The sequence below is a fragment of the Equus caballus genome, chromosome 1, assembly GCF_041296265.1.
Source record: "Equus caballus isolate H_3958 breed thoroughbred chromosome 1, TB-T2T, whole genome shotgun sequence".
NCBI lineage: Eukaryota > Metazoa > Chordata > Mammalia > Perissodactyla > Equidae > Equus > Equus caballus.
Window position 1 is genome coordinate 151866885 of NC_091684.1, and position 19732 is coordinate 151886616.

The 19732-nt window shown below is 43.0% G+C and overlaps 2 protein-coding genes across 6 annotated transcripts in view; one reads left to right on the plus strand and one right to left on the minus strand.

Annotated features, from left to right (window-relative positions):
- LYSMD2 (LysM domain containing 2) overlaps positions 1–6733 on the plus strand; it is a 30981-nt gene extending 24248 nt beyond the window's left edge. For all 3 annotated transcript variants that reach the window (XM_070236563.1, XM_023617424.2, XM_023617437.2), the window contains exons 2-3: positions 4575–4903; positions 6157–6733. In XM_070236563.1, coding sequence (XP_070092664.1) covers positions 4575–4903; positions 6157–6199 — 372 coding nt within the window. In that variant the 3' untranslated portion in view covers positions 6200–6733. The remainder of the gene's footprint in view (positions 1–4574; positions 4904–6156) is intronic.
- A 2858-nt stretch (positions 6734–9591) lies between these two features.
- SCG3 (secretogranin III) overlaps positions 9592–19732 on the minus strand; it is a 37554-nt gene continuing 27413 nt past the window's right edge. For all 3 annotated transcript variants that reach the window (XM_001501619.6, XM_070236487.1, XM_023617451.2), the window contains 2 exons: positions 15091–15171; positions 9592–10169 (listed from right to left, as the gene is read on the minus strand). In XM_001501619.6, the coding sequence (XP_001501669.1) occupies positions 10051–10169; positions 15091–15171 (200 nt within the window). In that variant the 3' untranslated portion in view covers positions 9592–10050. The remainder of the gene's footprint in view (positions 10170–15090; positions 15172–19732) is intronic.

Here is a 19732-nt window from a genome sequence, read left to right on the forward strand (position 1 = left end):
GTTTATATGAAATTCTCTTTATATATTCTTGGTTTGTGGGAGAAATATTTTTTTTCTGGGAGAAAAGTCCTACCTCCTTCCTTCTCATTTGCTGAATACAGGTGAGGATTTGCCTTTAGCTGTTGCCTTCTCTCTTTTAACCAAATTGAATGATAATAGTTGCTGACATTTTTGAGTGCTTCCTTGTGTCCTGCGCATTGTTCTCAATGCTTTTTTTTTTTTTTTTTTAAAGATTTTATTTTTTCCTTTTTTTCCCCAAAGCCCCCTGGTACATAGCTGTGTATTCTTCGTTGTGGGTTCCTCTAGTTGTGGCATGTGGGACGCTGCCTCAGCGTGGTCTGACGAGCAGTGCCATGTCCGCGCCCAGGATTCGAACCGACGAAACACTGGGCCGCCTGCAGCGGAGCGCGCGAACTTAACCACTCGGCCACGGGGCCAGCCCCTGTTCTCAATGCTTTATATGAACAAATTCATTTAATCCTCACAATAATCATGTTCCATGGAAGGTGCTGTTATTATCCTTACTTTACGGAAAAGAAAACAGACATAGAGAATGGTAAGAAAGTGGCAAAGCTAGGATTTGAGCCCAGAAAGTGTGGCCCCGGAGCCCCTGTTTCTACTTACTACCTTTCATTAAACTCATTTACCTGTTTTCACCTTCAGACTCCAATCTGCTTGTCTTTAGATTGGTTCCCACCTTGATGCTAACTGTGTCTGGACATCCCTGATGTCCTTGATGCTGGCACCTCGTGTCTCATCTTAGAGTCTAGAACATAAGGGTCCACATCACCTTAAATGCTTGCTGACGATGCTGGGCTGGAGACAGCTCAGGCCCGCACTTCAGGAAGCTCGTAGAGCAGTTAAAGAGGCCTTTCTATCGGTGAGTCAGTGGTACAGCAGCACGCGCAAGAGCTGTGGGAGCCCTGCCCTGCACTCCCTGAGGACTCCCTGACCACACCCCATCTTTGACTCAGTCACCTTGTCTTGTGCTCGCTGTCATTGGCCCCTTGCCTGGCTGTGATGGCTTCTCTTGCTCTGAATGATAGACGTATCAGTTACAGTCCTGGCAGGAAATATATAGTGGGCTCAAAGGGTGTGGCCCAAGAGAGTTTAATGAAGGGACATTTACAGAGGTGTGAGCAGGGTTAAGGGAACCAGCCAGGGATGGTGAAGCACCTGAGGCTAGCAACAGCAGGGAGACATTCCCCTAGGCGTGAAGGGCCAGGGAGGAGTGGTGTACCCAACACTGATGAGCGCTGGAGCCTTGGACGATGGGCTGCCTGGCAGGAACTCTGCCATGAAGGAACACAGCCACTGGAGTCATGGTAGTGACTATGGTAGTCATGGGTAGTCGTTCTGCTGGTGCCTTCGTTTGGAACTCCAACTGGAATTCCAAGGACAAGGGGACTTGGGTAGTACAGTTCTTAATCAGCCTCTTGGAGTTCAGGGCAGGCTCAAGAAGAGTGGGAGATGGATTGGGAGGTCAGAGTGGGCCTATAGGGAGAGGAGCCAACACAATAGATAACTTACTACCCCTTTCTGGTTACTCCTCTGGGTTCGTGTTTTATGCCTGTTCCTCTGACCTATGTTAATTCATCCATCCATCCATCCATCGTACCTAGTGTGTGTATAAGGTCTTTGTTAGACACTGGGAAGCTATAGAAATAACAGTTCTTGGGGCTGGCTCCGTGGCCGAGTGGTTAAGTTTGTGTGCTCCGCTGCAGTGGCCCAGGGTTCGGATCCTGGGTGCGGACATGGCACCGCTCGTCAAGCCACATTTAGGTGGCACCCCACATCCCACAACTAGAAGGACCTGCAACTAGGATATACAACTATGTACGGGGGGGTTTGGGGAGATAAAGCAGAAAAAAAAAAAAGATTGGCAACAGTTGTTAGCCCTGGTGCCAATCTAAAAAAAAAGAAATAACAGTTCTTGTCCTGAAGGAATTCAATTTACGGTTGATGCTCCCGTCCTTGCCTCACCAGTCAGATCCTGGTGTTCCTGTCTGTTTCTGTCCTCCATCATTATTCCCAGAGAACAATGACTGTTAGCAATTGTAGGCCCTTGCTAATAAGCATTTCAGAGGGCACTATTTCATTGAGGGCCCTTTCGTTATAGGTGACAGAAAACCTAACTCAAATTGGCCCAAGAAAAACACACAAAAAAACAAGACACCAAACCAAAAATGGCATTTATTGGCTCAAGGATCTGAAAGGTCCTAGGGTGTTTGGCTTCAGGCTTTGATTCAGAGGTCTGATTGCTCTCCCCCAAGGTGACCTTGTCAGGTGCCATGAGGTGGCAGGATGGCTGCCAGAAGCTGCAGGCCCATCTTCTTCCAGCAGAAAACAATAGAGGACCTTTCCCCTCCCAGACCCAGCAAAAGTCTCCTTGCATCTCTGAATGTTTCTGAGATGAGGCTGTGACCTCTCATGAAAGCTGTGATGCTCCAAAGGGCAGGAATGAGTCAGGTGCTCACCCTGGAGCCAGAGGAGGACTCAGTGCCATCGGAAGCCGATGTTTCAAGAGAGACGGAGGGAAGTGGATGCTAGGTGGTAAAAACATAGGGTACTGAAGGCTGATTAGAATATACCTGAACCTGCTGGGGATAAAGTCTTCACATTATTTAAATCTCTCAAATCTAAGCCTCAGCTAGACCAGAGAGACTTAGGATTTTCAGGTTTTCATTTCGTCTCTACAATGCCCCTGCCTGTTCATCTTCTCTCTCTCACCCTTGCTTCCTCTCCTCTAACTAGAAACTAGAGCACTAAAGACCACCCCACTCTACACAAAAGATGCCTTCATGTAGTGTCTTTAAAAGAAAAAAAGAAAGTTTTACATGCACCATTTGTGTGGACTCAGCTTATAGTTAGACAGCAGGAGGAACGGGGTCTATTATTTGACTGCTATTTTTTCAGGCTCTTTGAAGTAGAAATCTAAGTTTTTCGCTCATAATGAATTTGGTATTAAAGGATCCTCGTAATTTGGTCCCATTAGTCATGCGCTTTTATCCTGGGGTTGTATGGACTTTAGAGTCGGACAGAAATTCCAGCTCCTACGTTTCAAGAGCCACGCGCACTTGGGCAAATTAGTCATCTCTTGTGTGCCTTAATTTCTTCAAAAATGGAGAACAGTAAGTACCATCTACTGCCAGGTCCTCTGCTAAATATTCTCTCTCACGTATACCCGATAGCTCTAGCTGTCTGTCTGTCTGACTGTCTATCTATCTATCTCCTCTATACGTGTGTGTGTATAAACTCTCATTTTAATCCTTCCGACAACCCTCTGAAGGGTAAATAATACCTTTTTTACACATGAGCAAACAGGCTCAATCGAGAGAAGTAACAAGGTCATGTTCAGACAGTTCATGTGGGTGGAGCTGGGACATGAAGCAGGTCTGTCAGATTCCCAACCTATGCGCTTGGCTATTGTACCAAACTGTCTCGGTTACGTACCTCACAGGAAAGAATTTAGATGGGATAGTGCACATGAAGAGCCTAGCATGTGTGAGTTCCCAGGCTAGTTGGGTAAAGTCTGCAGCTATATTTTAGTACGGTGTGATGAACACAGGAGCAGGCATTTCTCAAACACGCTCCAAACCGGCCGAGTTTGAGTCCTGTCTGCACTTACCAGCATTATGGACTTAGACATGCCACTTAACTCCTCCAGTCTGTTTCTTTATTTGTAAAAACTGGATGATGAAATCGACATTGCAGAACTGTCATGGAGGTTAAATGAGATAATGGATGTAAATTCTATTCCCTCTTTCCCCTCCACCTCCCCTCCCCTTCTCTGTGGTTGGAGTTTGAGGTTATAGAAACCTGTATTAAATTCCAGCTTCTTCCTTGGCTAGTTGTATGATGATTCCGTGGTACATAATCTCTATGAGTTTTGTTTCTTTTATTTGTGAAGTGGATCTTCAAATACCTACTCCATAGGGTAGCAAAAATGAGCTATTGTGTGTAAAGTGCTCCCCACCTCCTTTCCTTCCCTGTCCCATTTCTACTCATTCTTTGAAGCCCATCTAAATTCAAAAGAATCAAAATCAGAACCTCACCTTCTCCAAGAGGGCTTTCTTAATGACTGCAGCCCCGGTCTACGCCATTCTTCCAAATTCTCATTGTACTTACTCTGGATCACCTCCTGTGTCCATTGTGTTTTCCAAACACTGTTCTAGAGACACAGGAAGCACTCCATAAGTAAAATAGCAGCTCTAGTAAGTTTGTAAAAAAATCAGTTAATAGAAATGTTAAAATAAGAATGGACTTTATTAAACGAGTGCTAAAAATTCTGCGTTTTTTAACTTTGGAGATTTAAGGCTGCTTGGTAAAAGCTGCCGTGTAGGGGAAATAATATAGAGGGGAAAACTTAGTCTTTCTTTTTTTTAAATTCGGAAACATAATTTTCTGACATCTCTTGAAATATCTGGGGAGGTGGCTAAACCTGAATTAAGAATCTTGAACCGAAAGAAAGCATTGCACACATTTTGCTCATAAATATTTCTCTGTGTTGTGTAATAAGCCCTGCTTCTGGGTTTATTTATATGTAACTCTGTGTTTCCTTTTCTGTATTTTAGATGGAGCAGATTAAAAGGGCAAATAAACTGTTTACCAATGATTGTATATTTCTGAAGAAGACTTTGAACATCCCAGTTATATCAGAGAAGCCTTTGTTGTTTAATGGACTTAACTCAATAGATTCTCCAGAAAAGGAAACTGTTGATAGTTTTTCTCCTGAAGAAGAGCCAGTAGCAGCTGGGGAAGACCTCTCTCCTCCCAGTCCTCAGGAATCCGACGTTCAGCCTGTGCAGCCTGAGGAAGTGTCGGCCAGAGATTTCCTGCACAGACTAGACTTGCAGATTAAGTTATCAACACAGGCAGCCAAGAGACTAAAAGAAGAGAGCAGGTAAGAATACGCTGGTATAATGTCAGAAGCAGAATAAATTACTCGTAAGATGTCCTTGTGTGGCCAAATTTTTTTCTTTGCTTTAAAAACTATGTTTTAGGGGCCAGCCCCATGGCCGAGTGGTTAAGTTCGTGCACTCCACTTCGGTGGCCCAGGGTTTTGGGGGTTTAGATCCTGGGCACGGACGTGGCACCGCTTGTCAGGCCACGCTGAGGCGGCATCCCACACAGCACAACCAGAGGCGCTCACAACCAGAATATACAGCTATGTACTAGGGGGCTTTGGGGAGATGACGAAGGAAAAAAACCTATATTTTAATTCTAGAAAGGCATTTTTAATATATGAAGTCTAAACAGAGCTACTGCATTCCACATAAGGCTTTATCTGTCTCAATGTTTTTGTCTCTGTTATTTATTATGAAAAGTTTGCTTCTTTGCCTTAGTAGCGTAACTGTCTAGTTAGCAATTCTAGAGAGCAGCCAAGCAGAGACGTCTAGTTGACCCCCTCAAAGGAAGCAGTGCCATAGAGAATACTTGTAAAATATTGATCCTTATAAAATTTGTCAAAGACATTGTTCATTATTTGTTACCGGGTGTTTCCTACATAAGATCTCATGTGAGCTTTTTTCTTTTCTTTGTTCTTTAAGTTGGTGTTAAGGCAAACCTTTCTCTCCCCTGTAAAATTGATTTCCTTCCTCCTTTATGATTCTAAGAATGGCACAACCTACTGTTATCTTTTTTTGACCTGTCTACCAGGAAGCTTGCAACTGATGCTCCATTCAACTATAGTACTAGAATATTTCTTTTAGTTAATATATTTGTATCCTTCTCCTTTCCTTAGTCCTGATTTTTTATTTCTATTTTATTCCTTTTATTATGTGTATGCCCTTTGTGGTAGGCACCTCAAATCCTTTTGAGGAAGAGGTGGACTATAAAACATATAAACAAATATAAAGATGAATACAATCATTTCTTAATTTAATATACTTTATTTAAATGTCATATAAAATATAAATGTATAACAAGTACCATACTTTATTCCAGTAACTGAGGCACCAATAGAATGGAGACAGTAAGGTACACCTTAATGAGTATATGCATTTCATATAACTTTCAAGGCGTGCACCATATTGTAAGTTGATACATTCCTGCACTGCTTTGGCACGTGGATACTAAGTTGTATAATAAGTATATGTGTTAGTTTCCTGAATACAGTATCTAAACACTGATTTATGTTGTATTTCTTTTTTTCAGAGATGAAGAAAGTCCCTATGCAGCTTCCCTCTATCACAGTTAGATGATTGGGGGCACAGTCTAACCTGGGTTAAGAGATGGTTGGATCATAAAGAAACTAACAACTGAAGATTCAAGAGCATCCCTTTGGAGTCTCATAGCGTCCATCTTTAAATCTCTGTTAAGTAGTTCCGCCTACTGCAATTGCACTGAAGTGGTTAGCTCCTTCTGCCTTTCTGTAATGTTGAGTCTTTGTTATGGCATGATAGCAGAATTGTCTCCTAAAGCTCATCACTTTTGTGGGTGGTGGTAGTTTTAGACTAGCTTTTGTAAACACTAGTTGACATAAAGCATCAAAGACTATTTACATATTCAAGCTAAAAACAATGTTTATCTCCTGAGAAATCCTAATTATGTGAAAAACATGGTTGCTGTTTAAGTGATGCTGATTTTGCTATGTGTTTATAACTTAAGTGCTATATATATATTTCGATATATATTACATATTCTGTATTAATATAAAGAACCAAATTTTGTCTGCTATTTTGTAAAAATAAACTATAAAAGCCTGAATGAGAAAATAAACTATGTTTTCATATTTGAGTCTTCAATTTCTTTCAACCAATGGGAAAATAAAATTTATTTTTAAATTATATTTTTGAAATAGTGACAGCTTCTCCATTTTAATGGTTTTTATTATTATAATTGTAATTTTGAAAAAAGTTTCAGTAATCTAAAAGAAAATCAATTTTGGTTACTAGTAACTTTTGCATTTTCATAATATTTGACCTGATGTGTTTCAGACGTAGAGAAAACATGGAATATGATCAAAAGAAGAAATAAGCAATACCGCGATCTGACACAGTGGTGAATTCTAGTTTAGATTTCATTAAGCCACTTTATGGTGTTTTGTAGTCACTGTGCTCATTTGAATTGAGGGTTAGGTTTTTATTCACATAATTTGATTTGTCTTACTTTTATTATATGTATAGGTTACAGCAAGAAACATTACGGCAGCGATATATTACTTACAATTAAATTTTTTTGGTCTCAATTTCTGTTCAAGTGCCAGGTTAAATAAATCTTTAAGCTTCCACAGAAATTCTCCATATTTATCCCTCCCCAACATCGCCAAAGGAGTCTGCTTTCTGTGGAGCAGAAAGGACCTTTGTTTCCCTTCTTCTCTCCCCCTCTCTTCTCCTCCCTATCTTGCTCCTGCAGGTCTCCCATTAAGTGGGAAACTAGTGTGCTTGGGTGTCAAGGTGGCAGAGCTTGCAGACCCGGAACCCCACAGATTCAGCCGCTGAGGCTAACCAACTGGTGCACGGATGGGAAACAGTAGCTGTTTGCCTTGTCTTGAATTTCTTGTTTGTTTATAATGTACATAATCCCTTGTGTTTTGTTTTCTTTTCATGATAATAAGATCTCATGGTTTTATTGCTCATGTTATTATCATCTTTCATACAGGGTGAACTCTTGATCATGCTTTGCTGTTTTCTTGTTTCCACTACACCTGAACTATGGGGAGTTTCCACTGAACTAAAAAACGAAAAGAAAAAAATAAAGGAAGTGAAACAGTTATGTATGTAAGCAAAGGCCCAAGCTTCTGTGGAGGCCCAGGAACTTTAAAAAATGTAGTTAGTGGGGCTGGCCCCGTGGCGCAGTGGTTAAATGCACATGTTCCGCTTTGGCGGCCTGGGGTTCACCAGTTCAGATCCCGGGCACAGACATGGCACCACTTGGCAAGCCATGCTGTGGTAGGCGTCCCACATATAAAGTAGAGGAAGATGGGCACGAATGTCAGCTCAGGGCCAGTCTTCCTCAGCAAAAAAAAAAAAGAGGATTGGTGGCAGATGTTAGCTCAGGGCTAATCTTCCTCAAAAAAAAAAAGTAGTTATCATGTGGTTTCACATAAAATAATCTGAAATTTGAGAGTAATCCAAAAACTCTATCCCAAAGACATAAGCTCAAATTTGAAATTAAGACCACAATGTCAAAAACACTTTTCTGAATATTTTATTTGTGCCTAAGATCTCTCTCAGCAATTTCTAGCCCAAACATCTCTCCCTTTCTTTGTTATGAAAGACTTTGAATTTGTCGTGGCCACTGTTGAACTGTCCTGGACTAGAGTACTTGCGCCTAAAATAACTGTGGTGGCGTGGGCTGTGAGACCAGAACCCTGGGTTCTAGTCCCGGCTTTGCCACTTCTTGGCCACCCAAGTTGGAGCATGTTCTGTGCCCCGTCCTTTTTGCAAACCCAGTTTCCTTATTTATAAAACAGGACAGATGATCTCCCTCCCTCTTGTCCTGGGTATCAGTAGGAGCCAATGAATGTCAGTATGCTCAGAAAGCTACAATAAACTCCCTAAGTAAATTTCTTATTTTAAAAAATACTATAGATATTTAGATAAATTAAAAGCGAATGGATAAACTGCTTTAGTCATCCCCAGTTTTTTCTCTCTGATGTAGAAGCAGCCTGTTTGAAGAACAGGACATGAGTGAAGTGGAGTCGGTCTCGTTAGCAAAGATAACTCGTTAAACAGTCTGACTCACGGCGCTCTGACAGGTGCAGTTCGGGCACAGGTGTTTTAGTTCCCTCTCACTGCTCACCAGTGAGTACTGGCTGCTCTAGAACATCCTAAGTGAGCTTAGTTTGTGTGTGTCAGGCTTTGGTTTTTGTGTCTGCCACTCCAGAGGGACCGGGAGGAGCAGCAGTGGTCTCCTCCCCGTGAAGACAGCCTCTGACAGCTTCTCTGTAAGTCCCCCAGCCCTCATCAAGAAGTGAGTACCAGGTGGGGGCATTCGAGACAGGAATCCGAAGGCCCCTGGAAGTAGTGACGTCTAATATACAAAGCATTATAATTTTTAAAATTTCCAACTGAAATATATAGAAAAATGTTTGCGTAATTAATTTACACTGAATAATACATTTTCAAAGCATTCTTTGGTCTGGGAACATTGCCCATTAACATTTCAGGGGAACCTTGGGCCGCTGTGTTGTTCCCAGGGCTGTGTTTGTGGTTGGCTGAGGGAGAGGAGTTGCAGGGTCCCAAAGTTCATTTACCTTTCCTTTCAGGGACGCTCAACTCCCAGCTTTGGTTCACAGAGAAGCGAATGATTTTTTCTCTACTTCTACCCTCCTGCCTGGCCCTTTTGCCCAACCTCAGTCTGGATCAAATTCAGTGTAGATAACAGACCTGGCATATAATTTTACCCTGCTTTATGTAGTGTTTATGATCTCATTTTGCTTCTGGGAGAGTACATGGGTATCCCTCTTAAACAAGCTCAATGTCTGAAAACTCACTAATAGAAAATGTTAAGAGTCAGGGAAAATTGTTAATAAATCCAGCAAATCCTATGCCCATTTTTCAGCTTCCTTTTTGTGCCATTGGGCCTGATAAAGAGCCGGCAGGAGCGGTCAACAAAGCAGATAGCTATCCTTTAAGCTCTAGAGGCTTTGACGAAAGGTGAATTTATTTTAACTCCCCAAATGGAACTGGTAGGGAAAACAACATCTTGTAACAGAGATATTCTATGAGGTGCTTTGTTACCCAGCATGCCTCGAAAACAGAACCCTGCAATTCTTCAGGGGGTGCTTGTGAGTGTAACACAGCAGGAGTTTCAGTTTTAAGTTCAGCCCATTATAGGCTTTTCCAAAGCAACGTATCTCTGACTATAAATCTATAAGGAAATAAGGATTCTATATACAACTCTTAGCTTACATACTTTACTTTTCAGATAGTTTTTATGGCAAGAAAGCTATGTTTTAACCACTTCTAAAAGGTTAACTACTGTAAATCCAGCACTTTCTAATAATCCTTGGGTCAAAATAACTTTAATCACAGAATTAGAAGTGTTTTCAGCTATATTATGTTTTCTGAAACGGTCGAAAGACTCCTGGATCTTTTGCCACTTTTACAGGCTGCTGTAAATACGCTTGATGGCATCAGCTTCTTCTTTATCAAGGATGCCTTTCTCCACGTAGGCTTCCGCTTGTTGGTTGATGAAGTCCCTCATCTTTGAAAGGTCATAATCTGGAAAATATCAGTAGAGTATCGTGAGCAAAGATCAGGAAAGAACAATCCCGTTACAGTGATTACCATTGGCTAGGAAGCACTTTGCACAACATGACTGCCGTCTATTTTCTTTCGCATTGGAACATTTTAGTTCTTGACCTTTGCACAGTACTTTGCAGTTTCAAACCATGTTTACTTACATTATATTACCTCACCTGCTCTTCACCACAACCCTGTGAGGTGTTCAGGTGGGGAGTACCACCTCATTTGACCACAGAGGAAACAGGCTCATAGACCAGGGCTTCAAAAACTATTTATTTGAGGAAGATTAGCCCTGAGCTAACATCTGCTGCCAATCCTCCTCTTTTTGCTGAGGAAGACTGGCCCTGAGCTAACAACTATGCCCATCTTCCTCTACTTTATATGGAGGACGCTTGCCACAGCATGGCTTGCCAAGCGGTGCTATGTCCGCACCTGGGATCCGAACTGGCGAACCCCGGGCCGCCGAAGTGGAACGTGCGAACTTAACTGCTGCACCACCAGGCCGTCCCTATGAAAACTTTAATGTTTATACCAATCACCTGGGGCTCTTGGGAGGTTGTGGATTTGTATTCAGTAGGTCTGAGGTGGGGCCCCAGATTCTGCATTTTAAACAAGCTCCCAGGAGATGGTGATGCTGCTGGTCCAGGAATCACACTTGGGATAACAAGATCCTAAGACTTAAGTGGCTTGTTCAAGGTCACACAGGTAGTAAAAGTTACAATCAGAACCAGTGTTTTGACTTCCTGAACTTGTTATGCTGGTTAAGTCCATGTTGATGTGACAACCCACTTTTTATTTTCATATTAAGAATTATCTTGATTTTCATGCTGTTTGAATTGTATGCTTGGAGTAAAAAGCCAAACCATAAGCTCTTTATGGTTCCTCTGTTCTACTTAAACAAAAAATTCATGTAAACCGTCAAACCACCCACCAAAAACAAAGAGATCCCCAAGTAAGGAGGCTGCTAGTGGCATCTTTCTGGAGGCTTTAAAAAAAAAAGCACCCACATCTTCCCTTGAGGCTGTAAGTATTATATGCTTATCATTTTAAAAAATAGAAAACACAGAAACATGAAAGTAAAATTTAAATTACCTGAATTCTCTTAATCATAGATAACTACAGCTGATATTTTGTTCTTTTAGCTTTTCAATGTATCTATCTCAACCCAGAACTGAGATCATAGTGTATATGCAACATATAACTAGCTCCTTTCATTAAGTTTACACAGTGAGCATTAATATTCTTCAGAAACACCATTTTTAATGGCTACGTACAATGCATCCTATGGAGGTGCCACAATTTATGACTCTCATCCCACACGGTCTGACATGTAGGTCTTCTGTGCCATAGAGTAAGTGGGTAGACCCCTGCAGATTGTGAGATGCCCGAGGCTGAGTTCTTTGAGGATGGTGCCATTCATGTTGGCTGTTGGAAGCCCCTGGAACAGAACCCTCCCTCCTATCGGTTTGTAAAGAGTAGAGAAAGGGGAGAGTGAAGTGCAAAATCTCAGAGCATTCCACGGCCACCTATAGCCAGCCTGAATGTAATCTGAATCTGGGTCACTTGGGCATCTTTAAGCCCCTGCATGAAAGGAAAACCAAGCATGAAGGACCTCTACAGGCACCAGGTGTTTAGCATATAAAGGTGAGCTGCTGCTTAGAGAGTGCTTGTTTCCTCTGCACCAAGGAGGGCACTGGCTCCTCATTATGGCACGGCCCTGAGAAGTAAAGAGGCACCTCCCAGCATCGAGCCCATTACAGCCATCATCTTATCTGCTCCTCCCAAAACCCCATGGGCTAAGCATTGGTATCCCCATTTCAGAGACGAAGAAACAGGACAGAGGAGGTAAGTCACTTGCTCGGGTAGTGGCAGAGTCAGGTTCTGAACCCAGGTGCGCCTGGAGTCACTTCTTTGACCACTCTGTGGCCTCCAGGTAGGGTGTGTGAAGCATCTGACAAGTGCAGAGCACAGGTTCAATAAGCACTTGGGTGTCTTGTTTTGTTTTGTTGACTTTCCCTTTCCCTCAGGCACAAAATAGAGAATCAGGCTGAACGGACATTTTGTGTGCACCGCACGAGCTGATTCCTGACTGACTCAGGGGCAGAAAGAGGCGCGTCTTGATTATCTCTGGTTCAGATTAATATTGGATCTTCAGAATCGGATGCAGGGTCAACACTTTTAACGGGACAAAAGGCAGACTCCCAAGGACAGACGTGAAGAGGTCCAGGTGATTTGAATGGACAAACAGGAAAATGTTTTGCTTTCTTTTGAAATGGAAAAACTGTATTTTTATGACATAGCTGTCAGTGTGTGCCGTGGGAAAACCAGCATGGTGCAGCGGAAAGGCTGCTGGAGTCTTTCCCAGCTCTGCCTTAGCGGGCTGTTAGGGTACACAAGTCAGTGGCCACCCTGCTAACCTTAAAAGAGATTTTAAGATTGTAAGGCTCAGAAGAGACAAGGCCTGTGATTCACTTTATTTTACATTACAAACTTCTGTTTTAAGGCCACATAAGATTTAATCATTGTCCTCACTATCACGTCACATGGACCTCCCTTTCCTGGCTTTGGGAAGGAGATTCAGGTCACTCAGTTCCCTGTCAAACAAAGGGCATCAGCAGAGGTTAAGGAAGGTCAGAACTAACACACTTCCTGCCCACACAGCTGCAGCCACTGCATGGCCCTAGGACCTAGATCCCCACAGGCTTTGAGAGATGACCCCAGTCAAGCAGAACACCTGTGAAGGCAGTGGAGGAAAAGCTGTTTCTGACTTCAAGAGAGTGTATTGCCTGTCACCCTCACTTCCTGGAGGCGGAAGGTGGCATCGACTCCAATATTGTCATTCTGAAGTCTGCTCACAGAGCCTTTGATATGCGAGCACCAGAGCTCCATGCTTCACTAGATGGTCGTTTCTGGAACTAGAAGATTGAATTGCAGTATGTTGCTGGTTACGACCAGGAGTCTGATTCATATGTTGATCAGTGAAAGAAATAACATAAATATCAAACTGTTGGACCATAGGATTTACGAATGCATTTTGGTACACACTGTATTACATGGACTCTAACAGAAACATTTTTTTAAAGTCTTTGCAGTCATTGATGGTTTGCTATAACTTTTCTTCCTTAGTGGTACCTGAAACAATGGCGCATTTTTCAATCAATGACAGATTTGATGAAATACAGCTCATGTGAATTTTGATGGAGCTGACAGCCTGGAAAGTCACATCATTTTGAATCAAATAAAATGAAGTATGTGTGAAGACCTGTTAACTGTTTGCATCTCGCTCAACTTACATGATCACAGGCTACAGGGATGCTGAAAATACATCTTCCTCGCACTATGCTCTTGTCTCAGAGCGGTTCTCAAACCTGGCTGCACAATGGACTCGGGGCGGGGGGGGGGTTAAAACTACTGACGCCTGGGTCCTGCCCCTCAAGTTGAATTTAGTGGTCCTGCGGGCATCAAGATATTTAGAAGCTCCATAGGCGATGTGAATGCACTTTCAAAGTTGAAAAGCACTGCTTGTCTCATTCTGAAAGGATCGCTTTGCAACTGCTCTGGCCAGACACCAGGGAATCATACTGGAATCTTCTCTCTCCACGCAGCTCTTGGGTTTCTCTCTTCTTCTTTATTTTCTCTGCCTTGCCTTGGTTTAAGCCCCATATTTCTTTTTTGTCTTTTTTTTTCTTTTGAGGAAGATTAGCCCTGAGCTAACTACTGCCAGTCCTCCTCTTTTTGCTGAGGAAGCCTGGCCCTGAACTAACATCCATGCCCATCTTCCTCTACTTTATATGTGGGGCGCCTACCACAGCATAGCGTGCCAAGCTGTGTCATGTCCGCACTGGGGATTCGAACCAGCGAACCCCGGGCCACTGACAAGCGGAACGTGCAAACTTAACCGCTGTGCCACCGGGCCGGCCCTAAGCCCCATCATTTCTGCACAAGACCCTTGCCTCTTCTCTCTCTCCCGACCTCTGGGTCTTATTTTTTCAATCTGTAACTACACTGCTGCCAGATAGATTTCTCAGTTCTTAAGTTAATTAAGCCCTAATTTAGGCTCCTCTGGCTAAAACTAACCTCCTTTGAAGGGTATGCAAGCCTCTTCCTGAATGGCTGCCCACCTTCCCAGCCCTGTCTGTTGGTCCTCCCCACAGACGCCCAGTGTTCCTGGGAAACTGAATGGCTCGAGTTCTCAGACTGTGTCACTCTCTTTTGTCCCTTTATGTCTTTGCACCCAGTGTTCCCTCTGCCTCCATCTCTCCTCACTTACCTTTCCAGCAAAGGCTTTCCGGTGGCTCTTTTGCCCAGTGGTCTCTGTCCCTGTAAGGAGATGTGCCCCCTTCTCTCCCCATCACACTTATCTATGATAGCACTGAACAGGGCTGACTGTAGCTTTACTGATGCTGTGAGCAACTTGGTAGGGAGTGTGGGGGGCTGCATCTTATTGTCCTTGTCACTTCTGTACTCAGAACAGAGCCAGTTCTGTGTTTTGTTTTAAGGAAGTGAGTGACTGCAAGGTGCACCTAATATGTGCTCAGAAATGCCTTTGTTTAATATATTCCAAGACCGGGGGGAAGGTAGACAGAGCAAGATTGGCAAAGTGTTAATAATTATTGAAGGTGGGTGATGGATACATGGGGATTCGTTATACTATTCTCTCTACTTTTGCTTGACGTTTTCATAATAAACTAGGAAAGAAAAGACAATGCCTTTGCTTGAAAGGCTGAGGTGAAAAATAAGAGAAATGGAGGTTCTGTTCCCTTCTGCATCTGACAGTTGCCTGGAGTCTTTTGGGCTCTGAGAGGAGACTTCAGCCCAACTTGACTGTGGGAATCTTTAACAAGAGCCACTAACAAATGGGTGAAGTCTGTAATTTATAATCACACTAAATCCTTACCTTCTTTATTTCCTTTTTTGTCGTGTTTCTTCAACCATTCGATATTTTTTCTGATGGCTTCCAAATAGGCTTCTGTTTTCCCTGGAAAAGTCAAGAAACCCATATTAAACACTCATAAAAATATCACTGAGTCTCTTTTTAAAGACTGCACTTAAGTTTGAAACCATAAACAAATATTGGACTTACCGAGCACTTGCAAGGTGGTGTCCCTAAGGAGGTGGTGTGCATATTTGTGGGGAGGGTGGGTGGGGATAAGACTCCAGGCTACAGGACCAGGCTGGTAGGTGTCAAGGAGCCATTATCCCCACACACAAATAACTACAGTTTGATGTCCTGGCGGAGAACAGTTTGGATTCAGTTCACTGGATAGGTGGGTACCTACAATCCTTACACTGTCATTTCTGGTTAGGGTGGTAGGTGGGTACCTACAATCCTTACACTCGCTCATTTCTGGTTATGGGTGGTAGGTGGGTACCTACAGTTCTTACACTGGGTCATTTCTGGTTAGGGTGGTAGGTGGGCACCTCCAATCCTTACACTGTCATTTCTGGTTAGGGTGGTAGGTGGGTACCTCCAATCCTTACACTGGGTCATTTCTGGTTAGGGGTGGTAGGTGGGTACCTCCAATCCTTACACTGGCTCATTTCTGGTTAGCGGTGGTTCTTCCAAACTGAGGAGCATTGTCAGGTCAAGAACTGAATCAGAATGGCAGATACTTAAAAGACCCAATTACCAAATAAGCGATTTTAAGTCAGTCCCAAAATGTGGTTTCGTGTAAGTCTTCTGCCCAGTCTGGTAGGGAGTGTGTAAGAACTCAAGCGAGGAGGTGATCTGGGCCTCATTTCAAGGTTTGCATGGCGAACCTTAGAACTTGGGCTAGTAAAACTCCCCTGGATGTAAACACTCTCCGATGGGCCTCAAGTGTGGCCAGAGGATGCCATGTGTCACTGAAGCACCTGCTCTGTGATACCCTTTACATACATTGTTGTCTGCAAGTGGGTATTATCATCAACTTAGAGATGAGGAAGCTAAGGCTCAGAGAGGCAAAGTGACATGGTGGAGGCCACACAGGAAATAACAGAGGTGGAATTCGGACTCTAGTCTTGCCAAGTTTCTGCTTCCTGCACTATCTGAAAGACAAGACCTGTCTTCAGACATGACACTGATGTAGCCTTGTTCTGTCTCAGAGAAATCAACCATCCCCTTAACCAGGTGAGGTCCCTAGTGCCCAGTGTCTGCACTAAGAGACCAGGGGATCTGGAGGGTACTTGATGGCCTAAGAAGAGAGGCCTTCAAAGTCCAGGGCCTCTGCAGACGCAGTGGCTGCCAAAGCTCAGTGTGGTGACCACCATACTGAGCCCTGTCACCTCTAGTCTACTGCCCAGACCTCTTGGCTGAGCTGCCTGTCCTGTGTGCTTATTGTGTGCCAGGGCTGTGCTTTGTGCTCCAAAATGCATGACCTCTTTTTTTTTTTTTTTTTTGGAGGGGAATATCTATCTTTATTACCATATTAGAAGCAAGTAAACTGAGGCTTGAATTTGAGACAAGATTTCTCTAAACTGGTACGAAGCAGATTATGAAAATATCAGCAGGGAGGAGGGTGTGTTCCCTTGCCAGGCACACCTAACCTCACACTTTTCCCTGACACTGCCCTGCTCTCCCTCACCTTGGGGTTCGAGGTCAGTGCACATGGGATTGCCCAAGAGCTTGTTAGAAGATGTAGGTTCTGGGGTTTCATTCTATTTAGACTCCGATGGCCTAAGCGATCTGATACAGTGGGCTGGAAACCCAACTTGAGAAAGACCGACACTGAAAACGGAAGAATGGGAAACCAAAACTGTTGTACCCACAACTGCATGACCTCTCTTACTCTTCACAACAACCTTTCGAGGCAGTCCTCTTTCACCCCCGTTTTACAGGTGAAGAAACTGAAGCATACAGAGACAAAGTAATATGCCAAAGATCATGTGGCTAGTAAGTAGACCCGGGCTTGAATCTGGGTACACCTGACTACAGTCCATGAACAACAACATTGCCTTAAGCTTTGCTGATGTCCCAATTTCCACCCTTGCATTTATCTAAGTGACTTCCTGAGCATCTTTCTTCCTGATATCATAAGCTCACTCTTGCCTCACCACTGGGGTTCCATGTTATCTGGTCCCAAAGAAGCGCAGAGAAGCTCCTGTGCAAAAACGGCTGGGTGGAGAAGAGAAGAGATCCACTAATTTCAGCCCCTACTCACTTCAATCACCTGTGTAAAAACAGTCTGATTTCAGTGCTTTGTTTTTAAGAATGTTAGAGCATGTGAAACACCCATGTCACCCTGGCTGAAATAACACTACGGCACAACGAGTATAGAGAGAGCATCGTCTGTTGCCCGTTTGCTGAGAAGGCCAACTGGATTTGGTAACATAAAAACAGCATTCTCTATTTCAAATTAATTCAGTTAGAAAAGGGTTTTTGCACAAGGGAAGAAATCTTAGTGTAGACTATTTCTAAAGAATGCAACATCATATTTTTGAAGGGTTTAAATCAAATTAGTGTGTCTCAGGGCTTGCTTTAACGAATAGATAATAATTTGTCACTAGCACATTAGGGAATCAGGGCTTCTGAAACTTTTGAGAATGTGTGAAGATAGTTTTGTTCTTTAAATAAGTTTAAGCATTCTTCCCACAATCTTATCCATGATATGATATCATAATGTGGACAGCTTATTTGAGAAAAGGAAAACCAGAGTTAGTCTCTGTTTACATACTGTATTAAAAATTCTGAATTAGGAGAGTAAAAAATAAATAAGAAGTTTTGCTCTAGTGTAGCAGACATTGCTGATCCCCCACCCTCATGCTTCCCTGTTCCTGATATGCTCATAGAGAAGCGCTCAACCAATGATGGGCAAAATTGGTAGGTCAACACCTCACTTCCTTAAACATCTTCCACACAGTTTCCCAGAGGTCCTCGGTGGGACGGAGCCCCAGTTGCCCACAGCTGAAGCCGGCTCATTAACCCACTTCGTATTAGCTTCTTTCCCTTCCAGGCCTCATGGACCTATTCCGTTAGGGTGCTTCCTGGGGTCACCTCCCAGTTAAACTACTCAACCTCAAATCCTTCTCTCAGGATCTGCTTTGGAGGGAACCCAACCTAAGACAATTTGAAACAGGGGACTCAGCATCATCTTGTTAGGTTGCTTTTTGCTCAGGAATCAATTACCCATAATAAAAATAGTGTTTGAATTTAAAAAGTATGAAGTGCATTAAAAGTAATTTTATTCACTATCTTGACATATCAACCCATAATAGAGAACGGGTTTACTGCAGCTTAAAGAAAATTAGACTGCAATCCATTAAAAGACTACTATCTTGTGGATCATAACATCTATGATTAGGACAGTTTCTCTCATTTAAAATAGACCCCCCCATCCCCCCCACCCACCTTTTCTGCTTTATTTTTACCCATAGTGGTTACAACTTTCTGCCATATCATATAATTTATTTAAGTTTATTGTTTGTCTCCCTCCCTTAGAAATATTTCTTGTTTTCTGATGTACTCCCATGCCTAGAAAAAAGCCTGACACATAGCAGGCTCTCAGGAAATATTTGCCGAATGAGTGAATGGACGAAGCCTTCGTATATAGAAGCCAATCGTAATCAGAAGATTGCTCAGTGAGCATGGAGTAGAAACAAGAGAAATGACAATTTTTGAAAGTATAAATGGTATAGATTTCCTTCTTTTCTTTTTACGAAGAAATTGTTTATTTGAAAGACTTGAAATTTAGTGGATTCTGAATTGAAATGTTATATCAGAAACAATTGAAAGCACCTACAAATGTGCTAGACATACTATATCCATATGTCATTTAATCTTCACAGAGCTCTGTGAAATAAGCACTATTATTCCCATTCTGCTCATGAGGGAACTAAGGCTCAGAGAGGTTAAGTGATGTACCCAAGGGGGCACAGCTGAGTAAGGGTCAGAGCCTGCTCTTGAATGAGAATGAGTCTGGAGATTCTGACAGTGGAGCTGGGTAGAATTCACCTTTTAGACAAGAGTTGTTTAGTCTCTGTTGGTTCTTACCAAACTGGCCAAAAAGGCAGTGGTTCTCAAACTTGGCTGAGTGTTAGAATCACTTAGGGGAGCTTTAAAATATCTTGATGCCCGGGTTACTCTTTATGCCAATTAAATCAGAATATCTGGAGGTAGGGAGAAAGCATCAGTATTTGTTAACAATCCTGAGGTGATTCCAACGCTGGGCAAAGTTTGGGAACCACTGCCGCCGGTATCGGGGGCTCCACACACTTTCTGGTAACGACCGGAATGAATAAAATCAGGTGTCCCTCCGCTCTTGGAGAGACGCAGCTGGTTCCTATTTACATTTTCTCTTCTCGGGAGCTGTGAAGCAAATCTTTTATTTACACAGTGTGCACCGAAAGCCCAGGAGAGGCCACTTTGGAAAGCTGGCCTATTTTTTTCAAATTTATTTTAGCTTCCTTTGGAAAAAAATAGCTCATGGCTGAGGTAACATAGCACAAGCCTTAAAACATATGCTGAAGCAGATGGGCAGAGGGCCAGAGGCAGACGCAGCCCTGCTTTTCTGGCTGTTCTGGTTTTCAGCATTGCAAGAGGAATGTCCTTTTTCATACAGGAA